Source organism: Diachasmimorpha longicaudata, chromosome 12 (assembly GCF_034640455.1).
Source record: "Diachasmimorpha longicaudata isolate KC_UGA_2023 chromosome 12, iyDiaLong2, whole genome shotgun sequence".
Lineage (NCBI taxonomy): Eukaryota > Metazoa > Arthropoda > Insecta > Hymenoptera > Braconidae > Diachasmimorpha > Diachasmimorpha longicaudata.
Window position 1 is genome coordinate 5738555 of NC_087236.1, and position 22001 is coordinate 5760555.

General features: G+C 37.9%; 3 protein-coding genes across 11 annotated transcripts; 1 reads left to right on the forward strand and 2 right to left on the reverse strand.

Moving 5' to 3' along the window:
• The first annotated feature begins 47 nt into the window (after window positions 1-47).
• Window positions 48-20008, forward strand: LOC135167820 (bicaudal D-related protein homolog). 2 transcript variants are annotated; one of them, XM_064131397.1, is made up of 6 exons: window positions 48-902; window positions 965-1764; window positions 16747-17079; window positions 17249-17418; window positions 17563-17839; window positions 18159-20008. In XM_064131397.1, exons 2-6 carry the CDS (start codon window positions 1522-1524, stop codon window positions 18774-18776), a joined length of 1641 nt encoding a protein of 546 aa, XP_063987467.1. In that variant the 5' UTR covers window positions 48-902; window positions 965-1521; the 3' UTR covers window positions 18777-20008. The 2 variants fall into 2 exon arrangements, with proteins under 2 accessions (XP_063987467.1, XP_063987466.1); XM_064131396.1 differs by having other exon boundaries at window positions 48-1764.
• On the reverse strand, window positions 12864-16492 carry LOC135168060 (uncharacterized). 8 transcript variants are annotated; one of them, XR_010299974.1, is made up of 5 exons: window positions 15823-16492; window positions 14007-14128; window positions 13580-13940; window positions 13421-13473; window positions 12864-13225 (listed from the first exon to the last, which is right to left on the reverse strand). XR_010299974.1 is itself a non-coding variant. In XM_064131911.1 (4 exons), exons 2-3 carry the CDS (start codon window positions 14095-14097, stop codon window positions 13618-13620), a joined length of 414 nt encoding a protein of 137 aa, XP_063987981.1. In that variant the 5' UTR covers window positions 14098-14128; window positions 15823-16492; the 3' UTR covers window positions 12864-13225; window positions 13580-13617. The 8 variants fall into 8 exon arrangements, 5 of the variants coding, with proteins under 5 accessions (XP_063987981.1, XP_063987979.1, XP_063987980.1 ...); XR_010299975.1 differs by having other exon boundaries at window positions 13421-13488; XM_064131911.1 differs by lacking the exon at window positions 13421-13473.
• On the reverse strand, window positions 19995-21929 carry LOC135167828 (NADH-ubiquinone oxidoreductase 49 kDa subunit). The gene is made up of 4 exons (XM_064131421.1): window positions 21773-21929; window positions 21197-21618; window positions 20622-21093; window positions 19995-20508 (listed from the first exon to the last, which is right to left on the reverse strand). The coding sequence occupies exons 1-4, from the start codon at window positions 21871-21873 to the stop codon at window positions 20103-20105; spliced, it is 1401 nt and encodes a 466-aa protein (XP_063987491.1). The 5' UTR covers window positions 21874-21929; the 3' UTR covers window positions 19995-20102.
• Between the last annotated feature and the right edge of the window lie 72 nt (window positions 21930-22001).

Consider the following 22001-nt stretch of genomic DNA (forward strand, 5'->3'; position numbering starts at 1 on the left):
GGGAGTCACCGCACGCCAGGTAACCTTCCAGTGTAAGATGCCGAGCCCTGGGCTTCGTACGTCGCGTCTCTTTCACTTCGCCTCGCACTCGTTGTCAGTGAAACCGAAGCACAAATAAAAACGTTGAGCACTTGCCGAGCTCCCGTTAACCTCGACCAAAACATAGACGACGATAAAAAAATTCTGTTGAAAGGAAAACGAGTCTCAATTCAATTCCTCGTGTTGTCTGGAGTCCCCTGTTCTGCATTCTCCTCGTTCACCGATTCCATAATATTTATTTTCCGTGGTGACTCACCGGAGCTGCCCCGAGGACACTCACCGGGCTCGTGTGCGATGGAATCTTTTGTCTCCTGGGCCAGTAAACGTGCGAGGGTAGTACAGGTGAAGCTAAAACACCTCTAACCAATCACCAACCACCAGCAAGATGTGAAGAAGCATTTGAGGCTATTGGCGTCTCGTAAAAATATCGTATCCCCTCAGGACGTGTCGTGACGGTTCACCCAGTGATGCCGATGCCGGGAGTGAACTGAGAACCGGAAATTTGCGCTTGAAAATCGCGTGAGTGTTGAAATTGTCTTCTGGGAAGTCCTGAGATAAAGGAAAAACGGTACCGGACTCATCCCTCGAGTGTATCCATCTTCCCCCCAGTGAGTACCTGAGGAACATCAACAATTCCCCGTCGAATATCGATCGACTCCTCGTGACGTGTCGCAATCGATCACAAGTTACAGTTGTACTCGCGTGCTTACGAAAAAGGGGAAAAAATTCGTTGGCTTTTTTTAACAAAGACGAGAGCTTATCAACGTTACGAGGATGATCATCGACGCCAGCTGATCTCCAGTGGAGTGTAAATAAACATGAAATGTTCAGGACGTGGATCGAGTTCAAGAACGTAGCCAGAGGTAAAGCCCTAGATCACGTCGTGATTTGATTGTCAACATCACAGCTCTTTGATTATTTGTAGGTTAGGTTAATTTCAATTTTTAATTTCATTCCGAGCACGTGTCTGTGCTGAACGTCAAGGATCCCCCTGCGGGCACAATGTCAGTGTCTGGTGGACGTGGGGGAAGACTGAAATGTCATTAGTGAATACACGTTACGGTGACAAACCAGTTTACTGAATGTTGAGTCCACTTTATCAATGTTTTTCACGACTCTTTCGCGAGGTATAATCGTCGTTATTGATCGTGAAAACTGTTTATCGTGATTCCGGAGGGGAAAATAAGTGTACCAGTGTGTCAAGTGACATCTCCAACGGCTGACGAGTGGAGAATAATTAGTTTGACAGTTTTAAAAGTGAAATTTATCGTTGAAAGTGAAGTGCAGGGAATCGGTGATTAGGTTGTGCTGGGGTAATGGGTGATCGGGCTGTTGTCCTGGGGATTTACCTGGGGGGAGTGACGGTTTGACGGCCTCGAATGCACCTGACGGAGGGTCGATAACAATAGGGGGTAGTGCATCTGCTCGACGAGCAATAATATATTAATTTTTTGGGGGAGAACTGCTGTGAGTGGAGTGAATATGTTGCCGAGGAAAGAGGGACAGTTGGAGCCTTATGCTCTCGAGGATATGATCTCTGATCTGCAGACGAGGAGGAGTGCTCTTGATAGGGATGAGGAGGTTGGAGATCCTCATGAACGACTTAAGCAGAGCGAGAAGGATCTTGTGCTTGCTGCTGAACTGGGAAAAGCTCTCTTGGAGAGGAATCAGGAACTCACTAGACAGTCTGAGGCACTTGCTGAGGAGTATGGCAGCAAACTTGAGGTGAGTCATCGATTGCTCAGCTGATATATTTTTTATAGGTGCAGTGCTGTTGATATTTAATGCTGACGATTCAGACAGCTGTAGAAATATATGATATTGTCACTTTCAGGTATTTTTTTCGTTCCTCTGGAGGCAATCAATCGAGGGTTTCTATTTTGAGAAACACAATATCGTGACACATCGCTTGCGTTGATTGCGAGGATTGTAATTCAGTAGAAATAATTGATGATGGGATCTATCATCGATAATCCAATGCTCACGATTTATCGATCTATTGGAAATACCTTTAAGATTATTCTTATAAAGTTCTGAATAAAATGAAAATGCCTTTGAAGTCCAACACCAAAATTTTCGTTTGATTCAGACGTTTTTTAGTATCAAAAATATCTACGAAAGACACGCGAAATTACTGTAGATGTTTAATAGTTAACGTGAAGGACAGACGATTATAACATTTTGATAAGTGATGTCAGAATAATACTCCGTTGATCACGATTCACTGATACTCGTTGTTATGATAATCATGAAAGTTATAGTACGAATGAGTAAACATGAAACATTGAACTTTGGCGACTCAATATTAATGTGACCGAGATCTGCCAAAGCTTGGGTTGAGGTTGATGTAGAAAAAGTGTTTGCTATTTCATTAGCATGTTTTTTTAATGAAACGGTTGTACCGATACCCCCTTTCTCTTGGACACGGGCTGGTGTCTCGTGTCATAAGGCATCTAGGGGAATTTACGACCCCCAACATAGACCTCGATGCTAACACATTTCTTGGCCGCTAGCCAGAAATTATTCCTGGAGGCCGCAATAAAATCATCGGGTTGAAGACATTGTTCCTTTTTTTTTGTTTTACAATGATTTAGATTGCACAATTTTTATTCTGACACCCATTAACATTGTTGCAATGTATTTATGGCGGATAATTAATTCCAAAATAATTCCAAGATTGTATGGAGTCATGGAAAAATATATTGAGATAAAAATAGAATGATTGAGGTTCACTAAAATCGTTAATGGAAGAAGTGATAAATATATAAATTAAATTAGTGGTTCACTGGATGTTTATGCAACAACGATTGTTTATTAATAACCGATAACAATAATCCTCGGGAGTGAATCATGCACATGTTTATGTCCATTAACACTCGATGTGTGCAATTAATTTCAGTAGAAGAAAATAGAAACCGCTTTAATTGACCTCCCGACGAGGCTTTTTCACGTTTTACTTTCATTCCCCGTGAGCTCAATCGGGTGAATTTTTTTTTTATCACAACGAAAGTGTTAATTTTCGTGACTAGTGCGACCCTGACTGACGTAAATTAGCGCGTGGGGTACGTTGACATTGAGCTGAGTGAAGTCAGCTCAAGCCACCTGATACGAGTGCGATAACACCGATTCCATGATAACAGACACGGGTCTGTATAATTGTAATCAGACGTGATAAAATTGGAAATTCGAGGTGGCTGAATGCTTTCAATCGTGACGAGTAAAAAACAATGGATTATTCACGAATAAATTGTGAAATAAACAATAAATGATAGAGGGGATTTTCACTCTTTGAAAAATGAGAGAAAATACTCGTTTCTCCGGTGGAAATCATTTCGAATAAAATTGAAATGGAAAATTCCAATAATATGTTTATTTCTCAGCTCTGTGGAGTCGCCATGCACAGGGTATAATGAGATTCGTCGATGTTCGGAGAGCCACGAAAGCGTGGAAAGAAGGCAGCGGGACTTGGGCAACATAAGTTTAAAAAAAAAGAACAGAAAAAAAAAAAATATCGCATCTAACAATGCCCGGTACCACGCTCTGTCTGCCTTACCGTGCTTTTTATACCGTTTTGTCCCATTTTTGACCTCAATAGTGGAATCGACGATAATTGACCCAGTCCTAATGGTCCTTGAGCCGTCATTTTTTAATTTAAATATTTGTTGGCGGTAAAAAATATTCAAAGGCGCGACCGGCAAATATTTTAACGCGTAATTTTTTCTTACAAAGATCAATTTTAGTCAATAGATATTCCACATAATTCGCGGGATTAATCCCAGGCCTAAATGGGATTTAGGAATATCTTACGAATTTTTTTGCGACGTTCTATAAATTTTATTAAATAATTCTCCTCGTGGTGGCAGAAATTCTGTCGAGATGAGCTCATTTTCAAATAATTAATTTCATTTGCTCTTTGCGAAGACTCAACAACTGCTGGGGATATTAATTCAGGTGTATTAATGGTCGATTAATAATAGTTTTTAATTAAAAACTTCGATTGAACTCAAAAAGTCCAGAAAACCAATTAAATAACGGGATAAAAATTAAAGAAAAATCAAATAGATCTCGCAGTTAATTTTGAATTTATTAGCAACAACATCTCATTGATAAAAAGTACAATTGTCCGCTTATTTCAATTGTGGGTAAAAAATAATAAACAATTGTGAGGCAAGAGGTGTGAGGTTATCTGACTTCCTGCGTGCAAAGTCTTCGCCAAAGTGCGGGAGACATCAGGATGTGAATGCCGGCAGCGTCTTTGTAATTAAACATCCGGATATGTCGGCCACTTCACCCTCAGTCCAACAATCCCACTGTTATTACTTATGTACTTGTTAATTCTTGGCACGTGCCGGTATCATCCCGTAATCAGTAATTCATACCTTGGGGGGCATAATTTTTTTTAACTCCACGAAGCCGGAGAATTTATATAATTCTGGTGGATTTGAAATGTGGGGATTTCAAGCGGAGAAATGCAGGAAGTGAATGAAAATAGTGTACTGTAGATGAGACAAGTGTATTAGAGGTCTCTAAAGGGATTTGGATATTTCTACGTCGGTGATTCTAGTGGGGCTTCGTCCACAATACATGAGCAATTTATAAAAAACGAATGGTGAATTGTTATTGCAAATGGCCTGTGGGAATTGTTGAGACAGGATCATTTATTTGATTGGTGTATCAAGGGCCTCGGGAAACGGTGAATATTAATTTAAATAAATAAATAATTGTGCTCGTACAGTTCAACAAATGTTGAATATTTTTTTACGCAATTTTTTATTAACTTCATTTATTTATTTTTTATTAATTAGTGGGAGGGTAACAGTGACTGGGACTGAGGTTGTGGTAATTTCTAGATATTTTTAAAATTGTTTGAGCCCTTTCTTTTCATTTTTGACATCACGCGAATGACGTGAATCGAGGATGAATGACGTACACGCAAAACACATCCGGTTGTGTGTACACGCGAAAAAGAGTAAATGAAGATGAGCAAAGGATGAAGTTTAAATATCTGGTCTCGGTACTTTAGGATGAAGAAATTCCTGGTTATTTATTGTCTTTGTTTGTGGGAGAATGGGATGGTATTCATGAATTGCAGAGGGAAAGTTCATATTTTGAGTTGTTTATTTGAATTACGAGGAAGTCAATGAAAGGATACATCATAAAGGGGTTGAGTAATCAAAATTAACGTGTCTCATGCCAGTGGAATAAAAATAAAAATGAAAAAATTTGCTGGATATTTCGAACACAAAATTATAAACAGTGAGAATGGGAACAAATTATTTAGCTAATTTATCCAAGGACTCGATGATTTTCTAGACAGATAGAGGCATCATTATTATTAATGATGTTTATGATTAGGAAGATTTTTATGAATAATTTTAATAATATTAAACATAATACACTGGCAGTAATGACTTGGGAAAATCCACGTAAATTAATCAATGAAGAAATAATCCCATTATCATACGATTCGCCTTTTAGGGCAGCTAATGCGACAGTCGTTGTATTGCAATTTGTAATGACCCAATTGACAATTCATGCGAGACAAAAAAAAAATTGCACATGAACTCGAAAACAGCTGGCAATAAAGTAGAATTGCACGTCGTAAAAATGAAATTGGGTGAAACAATTGATTATATTTATTTCAGTTTTCTCTCAAATGATTTTTTAATGCAAATGACGATTGATTTTTCACTTGTGTACTTGACAGACTGTCATTTACACGGTATAAGTACACGTATACGTGATCACAAGCTGTATTTATGGTCCTTACACTGCTCTGTATGCGGAATAGTGATACACTTATGCTACACTGGGTGTTTTTACCTCTCGGGATTTACCCAGTTAGGCAAACTATGCAATCCACCAACATTCAGAGTCGCGTGAACTCTTTTCAGTGCCTCATGTATTTAATTGGCGGTGTAAGACCAGTCTAACCCCGTTGTTCTTCATTACGATAGTAATTAGTCTCCTGGAATTGTTGAGTTTAGAATTTTTTCCTCATGTTTTTTGCTTTAATTAACTGGCGTTCTTCCTGACCCAGTGGCAATGATAATTTTCATGTTTTTTTTAATAATCAGAGTGGGAAGAGCTTGGGGGTTTATGTATTCTCATAAATTTATCAACCCAATTGGTACTTGAATACTTGGGGAGGGGAAATGAGAGCAGGTGAGAGAGAAAACTGGGTTTTATTGGGGTCTTTAATTTTTATTTCAATTTAAAATCAGGAATTATCGCCTCAGGATTTTTTTTTATTTAAATAATGCACACTTGAGGAGGGGTGGAAGCTGTAGTACTTCGGAGTGACCCTCAGGGGGCTGAGATGAATTTTTTCACCCCCCAGAAGTCGATATATTGAATTTTGAAAAAGTAAAAGTATGATTATTCATTAATTAAAGTCATAACTGCAGAATTGCAAGTAAAAATATTCGAAAATATTCTGCTGACTCAAGAATACCTGTGCAGTCGTTAACTGACACCAGTCTCTGTTAGTTAACATTAAAAATATTGTAATTGCAATTTTATTGGGACCAATTTGCATGTTACATGATGGAATTTCGCGTTTTTACGATTTTTGAAAGTAAAAACGCAGTCACTTTCCTCTGGTGAACATTCGAGAGCATTGTTCGTTATTTACACTAGCCTTGAAGATACCCATTCAGATAATAGACTCGAACAATACCTCGAAAGGTACAATGCCGGTCCCATTGAGCCTCCCCCGGGGGCCACTTTCTGAGTCCCACTAAAATTCTGAAAGCCACCGCCTGCTGAGGTTGTCACAAAATAAAATTTTAGAAAATACTTCAAAAAATGAAAAAAATACTCCTGATGTCAGTTGCAGTTGCAATAATTCTCCAGTCAGAAACACATTAAGCAATGAAAATCAGTCTTTGGAGAATTGGAACAGTTGGGACATTTAACGCTGACAAAATTCAAGCGAAGCAGAACAATTGTTAAATATCGACACTAATTATTTCCTTAATTTATCAGCTTTGTGGAATTTTCAGGAAATGATTATTTTTTATTTGCTTCATTGAACTGACCTGTAAATGAACCAATTACTCTACTGAACTTTTTTTCGATTCCAGTAACAGCCGGAGTCGAATTTATTTAGTGTTGTGGAGTTGAATTCAATTTAGTCAAATGTTTAGTAAATTTTTTGTTGATGTTACCAACTCAAGTCCATAGAAATAAATGTCGTAATTGTTCAAAGCATTAATTTGACGACAAAATGACCAGATTAATGATTTATTTCTACTTCATCATTTTATCACGATTTTATTGATTCCATCGTCTTCAGAATTGAATTAATCGATGATTACATGGAATTTTATGGGATTATTAGTATCGTCAATAACAATTGAATGGTCCGCCTTGAGTTGATGATCGTTAGCTAATGAACAGGAGATGGAGTCATCAATTCCTGGAATGATTTCCTGGTGAACTCTCGTTACCTGTGTGAAAAATCCTGGCTGTACCTATTTACAATGTCAGAAGTACTCTCACAAGAGCTTTCTGAGTAGGAATAAACCCTCGGCCTCAACTCGCACTATCGTCGATCGATTCTCTTGTGCGAGGGGGCATGCAAAAAAGTATGAGGGAACCGGAAGTCCAAATGAGACCGTTAGCATAGGGCGCATTGTGGGAGCCCACCTGGAAGTCCTCAGTGTAATTCGCTGGTTTCAGACTGCATTCAAAATTTTTAATACTCGTTTCACCAATTAGGGCGTATTGTTGATGGTTATCATCGTCATTTAATGAATTACGAGAGTGCGGAAGCTCCATTATTTAATAAAAAATACTGCAAATCTCATCGTTCAGGAGAATTCCATAAAAAAAAATTATTTGGACTTTTATTTTTGTCCTCAAAGGGGAATATTATTTACCTGGATTATTTTTATAGCTATAAAGGGCAGTGGGGGTGGGGGCGGGAACGAAATGGGAAAACTCGAGAGGGTGTACATGGAAAAATAAATAAATTATTTGAAAAAAAAAAAAATAGACAGAAATGGTCGTTTTAAAATTTTTTACTGGAATTTTTAGAACTACTTTCGCTTAAATGATTATCGCCCAACACTTTTTAACAGTTACATTGGGGATAAAGGAAGCAGAAGCCCTTGATGCAACCACCATAATTACCCGTTAGAAGCCCCATGGTTGTTAGGGCGTGAGAATACCGAATGGTAAAAATGAACGCGTCCCAGGAAACGGGAAACGCGAATGAATGGGAAGAAATAGTTTGTAAAAAAAAAAAACGTTTGTACTGGCCTACAAACTGAGACCCTCTGCAATTATCCTGCTCACTCGGATTAACACTTTAATTACCATGTTTTTGGATCACTTAACAATTGTTTAGGTCTCCCTGTGCGGTGAAAAATTCTGGGATTAAAAATTAACATTTAATTTTCGATAGATTGGAATGGGAAAGTATTTGCGTTCATTTGAGTAGCGAAAACATGTACTTTATCGGTTAGATATGTGTGGATACATCGGCAATACGAGTACTTGAGATATGTATCCAATTGCAGTTGAGATGAAACTCGAGATCGCGATAAAAAAAAAAAAATCTTAAAAATGGCGAAGATACGAAGGAAATTGTCGAAATGATTTTTTTCCTGACGAAAGTGTTCAATAAAAATTGTCTAGACTTCTTAAGAATATAATAACAATAGTTTGCAGGTAATAAATAATTTCCGGCAACATTTGTCGACCGTAAAAACAATTTTTCCAGTCGTGAAAAAAATTAAATGAGATCAAATCGCGAAAGTAAATTAAATTTTGTAAATATTCAAGTCTTTGAGCGGTTAAATCCCACCCAAATAATCAACCGGAAGTTGATCAGGGAATGCAAGTCATTGTAATTTCAACTCATTAATTAATTAGCACGTGGGTCGATAACATCTGGTTGAAAATTATGAGATAAATGAACTCATTACTCTCAAAATATAATAATAATCAAGGTGAGCGTCGTCGATGGTGAGAAGCGAGGTTGCACCTGACAAAAGGTGAAACCTTCGTATTTTTAGTTGCGAAAAGAAACGAAGATGTAAACCGATCCGTTGACCTTGCTAATTAGAAGTCCAAAGAGAAACAATGTTGCACAATCGGTGGATGCATATTTTCCCATTACCGGTGATTGTTTAAAATTATTGTGCGAAGTCGTTAGTGAAGGGGTGTCTGAGGCCATTTGCCGAACTTCCTGAATCATCATTAACTGACGTTAAAATTATTATTATCCCTATTCGCCCATTAGAAGGTCAGGAATAATAAACAATGTGACGAATAAACTGAATTGATATTTTGGAAGATAAATAAAAAATAAATAAATAGAACAACGAGAAAGAGGGCGAAGACGATTATCTCCTTTTCTAATGAATTATTCGCCAATTAAATTCTCATTGCGAAAATAATTTTTCCTCCGTTATTGTTGCGATAAAAATTAATGAAAGTGAGAAATGCGGATTTTACTCTTGTGATAATATAAAAATCAGGGCGATCTATTCTAGTCAATAAAATATTGTCGTAAAATTCGGTGACTCTTCAGTTTTCGAAATTTCATCAGAAATTAATTGATATTTATCCTGAATTTTCCCACACAAAACAATCTACTCCATCGAAAGAATAAGTAGCATTTGCCTCGATTGAGAAACTCCTGAAACCTTTAACTTAATTGTCTTATATTTTCTGCCTCGTCATTGCTCAATATATTGCGCCTGATGGTAATCTCCTCGAAATTATCACCGGTCACTCACTGAAAACTTCGAAATCAAAGACGTTACGATAGACAATGTAATGCAATTTATGTCAAAGGGGTCGAATTATTTACTCAGGTGATTTACTCTTCTCTGTCTCGTCGTGATTCGTGGGGATTTTTTGTTTCTTCGCTTCGCAGTAGTCGACGTGGACCTACATCGGTCACGGACCATTGCCGCTGCTATTACGGCCACCGGTTACAATTATACCTTCTGCAACGATACACAGGGAAAGTGAATTGACGTGGGGTACAATTCTAAGACGTAATACACTTCTTAGCAATACAGTGAGTGCCCAATACTCAATCACTACTCTTGAACTGGTCACGCCAATAAAACCAGCAATTTTTATGATGAATATCCGTTGTGGTCATTTTATCGGAAGTCTCCAGAGCCTTCAGATTGATTCAAAATTTTTTTAAACAAAAATTTGCATTAAAATTATGAAAAAACAATTTTTTTCTGAAGTTCATTTTCTTATTTTCTTTAATTTCCATTTAAAAAATGACCTGAATATATTTCTCTGCCTGTCACAACTAGAATACCTACATATATACTATGTATAGTGCATATATACTCTATATAGTATATATATGTATGTGGTCCAAATAGTTTCATAGATAAAAAAATTAATAGGATTTTTTTAGAGTTTTTTTTCGATTCTATTTCGATTCATGAATCGCCCTCGTCGACTGCCCAGTGATTTTCAACTATAACAATTAAATATTGTTATTCACGATTGCTTGCAAAATGGCCCCATTCGACTCGAGACACTCCCCAGGACATTTTCCTCGTTCGCTGAGTCTCGTGCATAATTTTTACTTTCTATTTAAATGATAGGAACGAGCGCCGAGGCTTTACTGCAGCCTCATTGGTACAGAAAAAATTTAGAAAATAGTATGACGGCCTTTGGGTCCGCTCGTTGACTTCAAAATGTATTGAATTATATAAATTCATTGTACCTCATCCGTAAAATGCATCTCAATTCCAGTGATGTACACTTTCGTTCGATAACTTTCGTTCCTTTTAGTCGTTGAATAAAATGACGTATTGGACGTTTTTTCACCGCAAAAAAATCGGTAAGTGTGTAGGTGAAAATGTCAAAAAATGACGACACATGGATGTTTACCATTTAAAAGTGTAATTCCTAAGCTTATCGTATGGTAGTTTCATTTTTACGCAATTGCAATAAATATCCTGGTGTCGTAGACGTGTGACTCACCCGAACGAATAATTATCGCAGGAAAATCGATCGGAGCCACTTGCGATAGCGAATGTTTAGCGACTTTCCGGAGGTAATCCATCATTACCGCATAGTGTTCTTTGGAAATAGTTTATAAAAAAAGTAGGAGTGGTCTTTTCTAATTAACAATCGCTGTTAATTTTTTTTCTGAATTTTTCAGGTGAAAATCAGGTGGAAATTTAATTATTTATTATTTTTTATGCCAAAATATATTTAAATATTCAAAGTAATTTATTTAAATGATTGAATTGATTTATTTAGATAAGTCAATTAAGTTATTTCAATGTTTAAAAAATTATTGGAGGACTTTTGTCGAATTAACTATAATTTTTGGGGAGAAAAAGTGTTTGCGCTTCATCTGGGGAATTCGATGGGGCAATATAACAGGATAATCTGCGACACCATGTGCTCTCCCTCTCCCGGAAGTTAGAATCCTTATCGTCAGTTCATCCAAACCGTTGTGTAGACATTCCACTTCTCACGATCCAGTGAAAAACAATTGTTGCGATACGAGAATTGTAATTCCCTCGTATTCAGGCTCTACAGCGTTAAAAATTCATTGACACTCTCTCAATTTTTTTTTTGCAATGTAAAATTGATGAGGAAATAATACATGTGATGTGACTCATCACATTGGCGGAAGTGAACGGGGTGCGAGGGACTGGGGAACATGTGGGTCACTGTCACTGCCTCGATGCCACCTTCAATCAACGCTGATGGTATGCTGGGAATGACAATAATAGTGATAAGGGCAAGTGGGACTTGCGGTAATCAGAGACGACGGATGACCTATGACTCGGGTATTACGGGACGATATTTTGAGAAAGTGAAAGCGAACGCGAAATGCATTTATCGTGGGATTAATCAAATTAAATGTTCAATTGGGTGATGGAGATGATATTAATTTTGATCAATTGGAGACGGAAAAAAAATTATTAAAATAAAATATCACTTGTGTTAATTATGGTCAGGATTGTAGTTAATTCTGCAAATTTTTCCGGATTTTTTTAGATAAATTTTAATAGATTTTTTGAATTTTTAAAAAATTTTCTAGTGGATTTCGTTGTAAGGGAACACTTGAAAAATTTATTCGATTAAAAAACATCCTGATTGGATATTATTAATAATAATGAGTTTGACAGCACCAAAATGACAATCTCACAGGACAATGAATATGTCAAGGTGAGGGAGAGATTAAAAATCTCGAAAAAAATGTAAAAAACATTGAAAAAAATTTATGTCCCGTGTAAAGATTATCTGGTACCTTCGTAATAAATAATTTATGTTTTCTGAGAACACGAATCAGGGTTCGATAACAATAGAACTCCTCTTCCGTCGTGTCCGCCTCCACGATCAGACACGAATCACCTTAACGACAAAATCTTCTATTATATCGATATATCTCTGATAATAGTACACGTTGAAACTATCCCTGTGCATCTGTTGTGTTTAAAAACCGCGACTTCATGATTGTCTCGAAATTAACGAGGCAGAAGCCCCCCACAACAGCACTATTTAGTCACGTTAATTGTCGCAAAATCCCGTTAATTTCGGCCACCCGTTTCTCGTCGTAAGTGGAAAATAGATTGCACTGGTAACGGATCAAGTAAACGATAACAATCAGTTAAAAAAAACAAGAACATTCTAGGGAGGCTATAGATCACGAAGATTCCATGTTCCTGTCATCCTTGAGAATGTTGAAACATCTTTTTTAAATGTGGAACTGGATTTCACGATGAAAGGGCTCATGCAATTTCCTTCCACATTTAAACAATAAAAAATATGAATGAAAATACCGCACGATACTGTCTTTGTTAAAACGTTAGTGTTTTGATGTAAAAAATATTTTTTTACAAATTTCAATTCGTAATTTAAAAGCTAATAGCAATTTATTAATTTAGTAATTCACTAAAAAATAATTAATTATCATCCAGTCAATCAATTTATTATTCTTTTCATTTTTATTTCCTTCTCATTCATTTCTTCAATGGGATAAACAAATCGCGTTCAACGCATTGATCTAAATAATTAAAAGAATAGATCAATTACATAGTTAAGTCACAATGTTTAAACAACGAGGTTACGGTGATGGTGAGCTTGTGGCCAGTGACTCACACTAAAATACCGTTGGGTTTTTCTACCTCCTTCACGTGTACCTCCACCTCAGCATCTCCATAATGTCCTATACTCACTTCTATCAACATTAAAAACCGGATTACAGTATAACTACACGTCCACACACCTCTGATCATTGAAAATTATTGGAGTGAGATCACAGTCTGACTCACCGTATGATTTTTAATCGAATTACTCAAGCAATTGCGAAGATAAATAATAAATTTTCACTTTTACGAACAATTTTAATTTCTAATAAAAAAAATACTTTTACCGTTGTTAGGTTCTTGCGTGCGTGAGGATTCTTACGTAAATCTCATCGAATTACTCCATTTGTCATGACAAAAAAACATAAAATAATACGGTAAATAGTTCATTATTGCATTTTATGCCTAAAATAATGATAAATAATTGGTTAAAAAATCGTACTCACTGGGTTCTCCATTGTTGAATAAATCCACCCGGAAATTATTAACTCGTAATTATGATTCTTGTTAACACGTGAGAGAAATGATGATAATCCATTTTTAGTGACGACAGAAAGCCCCAAAGTGCATTCCACGTGAATGCAGTGACAGCAGTGACACTTTCACACGTCTTTATCAAATTTATTTTACCTTCGCCTTTGGGGGCATGTCCGGCTGCTAATTCCGTTGATAAACGATGGATTCCTGGCCTAATAACTCTAATAGCTGTTAGAAACGTAAATAGCATTGTTGAAACACCCCTGGATGTCGTCCTGAAGGTGTCAGTGATCGTTTGGTGTCGATGGATCAGGAATTTGGGGCAAAATGCTGGAGTTATTACCGATGGAATTCATTGTTTATTTCAAGCGTGAATTATAGCTCGAGTTTTCCTACCTTTCACGTGTCTATTGGCACTGCTGACTGTGAAATGTACAATGGTGTTGGAAATTGGTCGATGAGTAACCACGGGATACCAAGGACACATTCCCTTTTGCCTCGATAAAAACAGCCGATGTCTGGATTATCGGAGTAAATGAGGAAGAAATTAAAATTTTACGTAATATATTTTATAGATTTTCTTTTATATCGTTTTTTCGGGTCTATTGATATTTTTTAAAGACCATTAACAGTTTATGGTTTTTAATATCGAGGTATTAGTCAGGGAAATGTGGGGATTTATGGAATCATTCGAGTATTAAATCAATGTCGTCACAATAAGACACTAATTTTTTCCAATTTGTTGTCGATGTTCTGGATATGATAACCCATATAAAAAATAAGATGTAATGTATTATGAAGAGGCAGCACATGTTCTGTGGTCTTAACAATTCACTTCTTTCACGGTTCAGTTAATTCATGACTCACTTTCCCCCATCGTCTCATTTTTTTTTCCCTCGCAATATTTCTTCACAATTATTTTTACGTTTTCAGACTATTTATTGCACGTCAACAAAGACTATCTGAGTTATCATAATTCCAATTTTAAAAAATTTTCCCAGCTTGACCTGGATTAGTATTATCGCACGGAAGGGTTGAACATCTGTTCCCTGTTAGGTTCTAGGTGTTTGTTGCTTTACAGATCAATGAGTCCATTCATGCGTCAATATTTCGTTCTGTTAACAGATAGTATTGACTTCCAATCGATTTAAAAAAAATTCAGAGTCCGAATAAATTTGGAAAAATCAGCTGTTCTCCACTACTTTTGCAAATACGTTAATCATCGTGATAGATAATTACTCCAGACGATATATGTGTCGTCCAGACCACAAAAACCATGTATGTAATGGTGTAATAAAGCTGGCATATGAAGACAATTAAATAAAAACTCTCATTTTACGGAACTGAATAACATGTGAAATCAGGTAATTTCGGGTGATTGATTTAATTGACGTAATTTCCGGAAATAATAGTTTGTAACCAGGCAATTTGTATTAATGGTGTTGGCTCCAGGTAGGCAATGCAATAAATAGTTGGGAGGTAAATATTGGGGGAAGAAATGAAGAGAAAGTGGAGGAATGTGTACAGTTTTATCGTATGGAATGTACAGATGATGTTTTACTAACAAAGGATTGGCGACTCCATTCAATATACTTCAATTTCCCTTCAATTACCCGCCCTCAAGTCCTTTGAGATATTGATTACATAACGAGAATCATTTTTTCGTATAAATTCCACGTACGTGAGGATTAAAAAACATATATAAACCATATAATATAATTAATTAGGTGAAAATGAGCTGAGCAATAAAATTGATAGATTTAAAAATTCAATCAATTCATTAATGACAGAGAAAATTAAATTAAAAATTTCCAAAAATCAGAGAATAATTTCTGTAAATTGAGAAGCTATTTCCACCAACATAACATTTTTCCCCAGCCCATGGGCTAAGAATATCAACCGCGAGATATCAATCACTCGCCAGCTAAGTCTCCCATCATCACAGAACCCAAAGTTGAAATAAAAAAAAAATGAAGAGCTTCTAACATATCACGCAATACATTTGTTTAATTGGTTGTTGGCTTGGTAGTTCTGTTGCGCAACGATTAACAACCCGGAGGTGAAAACAAAGGGTTCACCCATGGACAATATTACGTACATACGTGGGGGATTCCCCTGTGTAATGAGACCGTTGAAAGAGAGAGAAATGAAAATAAAATAAAAAGAGAGAAAAAAAAATAGCGTTCACTCTTGTATCTTGTAAAATACGTACTATTCACCCAGGAAAGGCAGAGAATTGCCAGCTATTCCTTTTTCGTTGGGAGTATCCACCATTCCCCAATGCACTTCGTATTAAGAGCGAGAGTTCAACTTTTACTCTGCACAATAACGTAACGCCTCAGTCTAGGGTAATGGGGAAGGAAAATTGACGGTTTTTATGGCTAAATGTGCCATAAATCTCGAACATCCGCCGTCAAAAAAGCCGAAGATAAAAGACAGCGAATCGAGGACTGAACAAAGACTTTTTGCTTTTCCTGAAGGCCTTGAAGAAGCTGTTGTGTTCTTTACAGCAGTTATTTTCAACGCCTTTCCCTCCACTGGAGGAAGAGGAGATCTCGTGATATACAAACAGAAATAAAACTGGATTCTTGACTTAACATCGTGGGCGGATGATTCAGAAGCCTCAGTTCGTACGTCAGCACAACCTGGACAGAATCCTTATGATTTCAATGCGAATTATTGTTGGAAATGTCTTTGGAAATCCCATCACGTGAACGGGGGGCTGATGAAAGGAATGAAATTGCGAATCTCTTTCGTCAGATTTTTCCGTCAATCGCGATTTTATTGGGAAATATTTGATTAGTTTTTTCCCATTTGGAAGGGGAAATTCTACTTGACAAACCGATCAATTGGAAATATTGATATATTTAACACTAGGGTTTATTTATTGTTTATTTTAATTCGATGGATTTTACTGGATGGCAAAGGAGAAATCGCTAGAATCGCAAAATGATTAATGAATGATTTAATCCTGAATCATCTCCATCGTCATGATCTCAGGTCACAATTATCGGCATTACATTACGTCACTGAATAGTTACCTGAAGGGGCGGATCGATTTTTTTGTACCTGATTTAAAAAAAAAATAAAAATAAACAAGTCAAGGAATTAACCGAGAAAATGATTTATTTTTCAGTGCCTCGAGCAGGAGCGTCATCTGCTCCGCAGGAGACTCGAGGAGGCGAAGGGAGAGAACGAGGCCCACGTCCTGGAGCTCCAGGCCGACGTGGAGACCCTCCGTAGTCAGTTGGAGGAGCAGAGCGATCGGGCCAGAAGAGCTGAGAGGGATCAGGCGACGTTGGTCGCTGAACTCACTGCTCAGAACACCAGATTAGCTGATCAGCTGCGAGAAGCAGCCAAGCAGGAGGAGCAGCTGTTGGCTGAGGTCAAAGTACTCAGGGAAAAATGTGCTGTCAGAAGCACATCACTTCAGGATCATGTGAGCAGTTTGGAGATTCTCAGGGATGAGGTAACCAATAAATTAAAATAATGCAAAATTAAAATTTACGATTTGTTAGAGAAAAAGCAGTTCCATTAACATCGGAATAACTGATAAAAAAAATTAGTCACCTTCACTTCGTTTCTTATCTCTCTCGGTATCATCTTAATAAAATATTGTTGTTAAAAATAATTTTCAGGTGCAATTTGTATCAGCACAAAGAACAGAATTGGAAAGGCGATCGTTGGAGCTGCGTGAGGAAAGAGCAAGAGCTGTGGCAGCCCTGGAGGAAGCTGAGGAAAGGGCTGCGGCCTTGGAGAGACTCAGCCATGAAGCGGAACACCGAGCGAGAATCGCTGAACAAGAAAGGTAAACAACTCGCCTACACCTCGAGGGAAATATTGCTTTTGAATGAAATAAATGATTGGAATATATTTATTATTTTTTTTAATATATTTTTATAAGAAGTCCAGGTATCCTAAGATAAATATTCTCTCTTAATGTATTGAATAGAGACGAACTAGCGGCTGCCCTAGCTACGATCGAAGCAGAACAGAGAGGCAGGTCTGGATCGATACACAAGGCACCGAGGTCGTTGCAAGCGGAAATGGAGTGCGAGGTGAGCGGAAGTTCACTCGGTGAGCCAGAGGACATCAGGGCGGAAGTGACGAGGGCGTGCAAACGTCTTAGAGAGCTTAGTACACAGCTCAGACGTGGGGAAGACGATTCCGGACTTCAGAGTGACTGCGACGAGTCAATGGTCGTTATTGTCAACGGATCGGAGAGTGAGGTATTGATAGTTTCATTGATTAGTGGGTAAATGAAGAACTCTGGACAATACATTCATCCATAAAGTTGTAATGACTTGATAAGACAAGCGGGGAAATTTTCTAGTTGTTTAATGGGTATTTTAGAAAGTGGGTTTTGATGAGTTGATCGATAAAGCTGGAGGACGAGGGAGAAATTGAGGAGAAAATTGACAAAAGTGGGAATTTTTTTATTTCATTCGATTTTATTAGAAATATTCGATGATAGAATTAATTCTCTGGGTAATTAATAATTTAAAAGATTTAGAAACAATTGTAATGGGTAATTAAATAACTTTCTAGGGCCCTGGAGTGTTGTCGGACTTAGTCGAGGAGATTTACAGTCTCGCCTTAACCGGAAGAGGTGCGCCAGGTGAATTGAACCTGGCAGTTGAACTCCACCGAGTGACCGAGGAGCTGGATCACACGAGACAGCAATTTAAACAGACACAAGAGGAATTAAAGCGTCGAGGTGAGGCCCTCCTTGATACGACGAGTAAATTAAGTGTCTGCGAAGCTGAATTACGTGGAGTTAAGGAGGAACGTGATCGTGCACGTGGTGACATTGAGGACTCTGAACTCAACAGAGACGAAGTGATTGCCCAGGCATATACAGTGAGGGATCAGGCTGTTGCCAGGAAGAACAGGGCTGAAGTGGAGTTGGCTAGGACAAGAATAGATGTCCTTCAGGTCAATAGCCAATTGATGGAGGCGATACAGCAGAAAATTGAGCTGAGTCAGCAGCTGGAGCAGTGGCAAATGGACATGCAGGCACTCATTGATGAGCATGTGAAGAGTAAACTGACACCTCCTAGTCCACAGCTCAATGGGAGTAATGGGGGAGACAGCCCGGATGTGAGCGCTCCAGCGAGGAAGAAGAGGAGCACTGGGAGCAGTAAAAAAATGTTCGGATTCTTCTGATTTTGTGATGTGTAGAGAAATTTTTTATTTTGAGAAATTTAGAGGAATATGGGGAGTGTTGGGAGAGGTAGTTCAATCGATAATTAATTGGTTCATTATTTTGTGGATATCCCTGGAGCCGAGAGGGGTTTTTTAAAAAGTTTATGGTAAAAATCCTCAAAAGGCAGAATGTAGCAAAATAATTTTTTATGGAGCATTTTATGGAAGACAAACTTTTTCCAGGAATATTCGGAAAATAATGTGCAATTTTATGGTTCATCTATTTCTCTATTTGATTATCTGGGTAAAGAATAGTTTTATTACTTGAGACTATTCGGTCCCTGGATAATTAATTAATTAATGTTATTAGACTCAATTAAATTACTCTCCAGAATTGCTGGATGTTCCAGGGTTGATTTAAAAAATATTGAGTTTGTGGAATGATCTCTAGGCAATTTGAGATGACTTTATTAGACTAGTTGATTCTGAATTTATTTTCAGACCTGTACATAATATATGTTAATTGATCAGTAGATTATTTTATCATGTACTGTTGAATTAACCAATGAAGCTCCGTCCTCATCGCGAAGTGACTTAAATAAATTTTGAAGATATTTATATTCTAGGATAATTACGACAATCATGTACGTCATGATCATGGGGAAGGGGAAGAGATGAAGGAATTTGACGATTTTTTTTATTTGGAAATAAATTTGAAAGTGCAATAATTTACTGAGATCTGTACTTTTGAGTTGTAGAAAGTATTTTTCTTTATTTCTTGTCTATTACCGTCAATTCCCAATTTCTGATCAGGAAATAGGAAACTTGCATGCAGATCAATTCATTATAATTCTGTTAAATCTTGAAATTTTACGTGAACAGTTTGAAATTTAATAAATATTCATCTCAACGCCAAATTATGTTGTTTAAATTAAAAATTGAATTTAAGTTGAAGTGTTGCCCACATGTCCTGCAATAGTTAATTAGAAATCATGACAAGAAGAGTTGACAATTGAAAAAAAATCATGTGAGTTCCCTATTCGATATAATTGACCCAATAATTTTTTCGGTGAGAAATCTGTTTTTAAAAATCATCGGAAATTGGGAAAAATTTAGGAGGAATGAAAACAGAATTGTAATATTTTTTTTAATCAGTGACATATACCATTCAATACCGACAAATGTAAATAGAATCATTTTGTCTCCATCGTTTGCAGTAACATACGAATAAAGCTCTCATTTTATTCACAGAATTTTCTTGATACTTTATTTCTATAATTTACTCAATCTATAATATACAAATGAATAGTCGATCAAGTTACCTCCAAAACATCTATAGAAGTGGATTTATCGATCTATCTCCCCGAAGACAATGTCCATGGTACCGATGATAGCGACGATATCAGCGAGGAAATGTCGAGGGCCGATTTCCTGGAGTGCTGCCAAGTGGGCGAAACCGGGTGCCTTGATTTTACAACGATAGGGCTTGCTGCTGCCATCACTCACCAAGTAAACACCAAATTCACCCTTGGGGGCCTCGATAGCTGTGTAGGTGGCACCAGGTGGCACTTGGAAGCCCTGGCTGAAGAGTTTGAAGTGATGGATCAATGCTTCCATACTTGTCTTCATCTCCTGACGACTGGGGGGCACGATTTTGTTGTCGTCCACCTTGATTTCACCGGCTGGCATTTGATTCAGACACTGCTCGATTATTCTGAGGGACTGCCGCATCTCTTCGACACGACACAAGTACCTGAAGAGAGTAAAAAATAATGTAGAATGGAAAAAAGTATTTTTTTAATATAAAAACTGTAAAAAATGTTCTTAAAGAATTATAACGAAAGTAAAGAAAAATCATTGAATTACCTGTCGTAACAATCTCCCGCAATACCAATCGGCACGTCGAAGTCAACAAGATCATAAGCATCGTAGGGTGCTGTCTTCCTGATGTCCCACTTGTACCCAGATCCTCGTAGCATAACACCACTGAATCCCCAATCGAGGGCCTGCTGTGCAGTGACAGTACCCACGTTCATAGTTCTGCTCCTCCAGATGGTGTTTCTGGTAAGAAGATCCTCGACCTGGTCGATCTGGGCTGCGTACTGGCTAGCCCACTGATGAATGTCGTCCATTAGACCCAGAGGGAGATCTTGGGAGACTCCACCAGGACGAACGTACGCTGCGTGCATTCGAGCTCCACTCACGCGTTCGTAGAACTCCATGAGCTTCTCACGTTCCTCGAAAAGCCAGAAGAACGGTGTCATAGCTCCAATATCCAGGGCGTGAGTGCCAATTCCCATTATGTGATTCAGAATTCGTGTGATCTCAGCGAATAAAGCTGGAAGAATTTTTTTGGGTAGAGTTTGGGTTTGACAAGTCGAGGAAGATGAAAATGATGTAATAAAAAGCTGCCGGGTGAATGAAAAAAATTGTCAACTCACTCCTGATGTATTTAGCACGAAGTGGCACCTCAATGTTCAACAATTTTTCAATGGCCATGGAGAAACACTGCTCATTACACATCATGGAAACATAATCGAGCCTGTCGAAGTATGGAAGTGCCTGCATGTACGTCTTGTACTCGATGAGCTTCTCGGTGCCACGATGAAGAAGTCCAACATGTGGATCAGCATTTTTGACTAACTCTCCCTCGAGCTCCAGCACCAGACGAAGTACTCCATGAGCAGCTGGATGCTGAGGTCCAAAATTTATTTTCGTATTCTCAACATTTCTCTCGATTCGCGGTGGCTTGTCGGAGGGTGGCATGTATTTCCATTTGACACCATCATTGGGCACCATGAGAGGCCCCACGAACTGCTTCACGTAATCCTCATCTGGGTACCAGTGGGCATTCCTCTGGGGACTGATAAATCGTCGACATTAGAGGGAATGATTATTTGAAATAATAACAGAACGATTGACAACGCCAAGTGCGTAGTGTTGAGGTTATATTGTCGTTACATAATAGCCCTGGATTGTTAATGAATTTCTGGGTGGTATATTATTTATTCACTTACTTGTAGACACTCAGGGCCCCGGAATTTTGCAGGAGGATCTTTGCATCCGGGGCGAAGGCCCCGGATTTCTTCAAAACTGTCCGGAGAACACCTGCGGCCATCTTCTACCTGAGATGGTCCACAATGCGCAAGACTGATGTCGGCTAGCCGGTATTGGAGGAGAGAATCGAGGGGAGAAGGGCAGTGATTTTGAAATAAAAAATAAACGAATCTCCTTTTGATGTAAAAT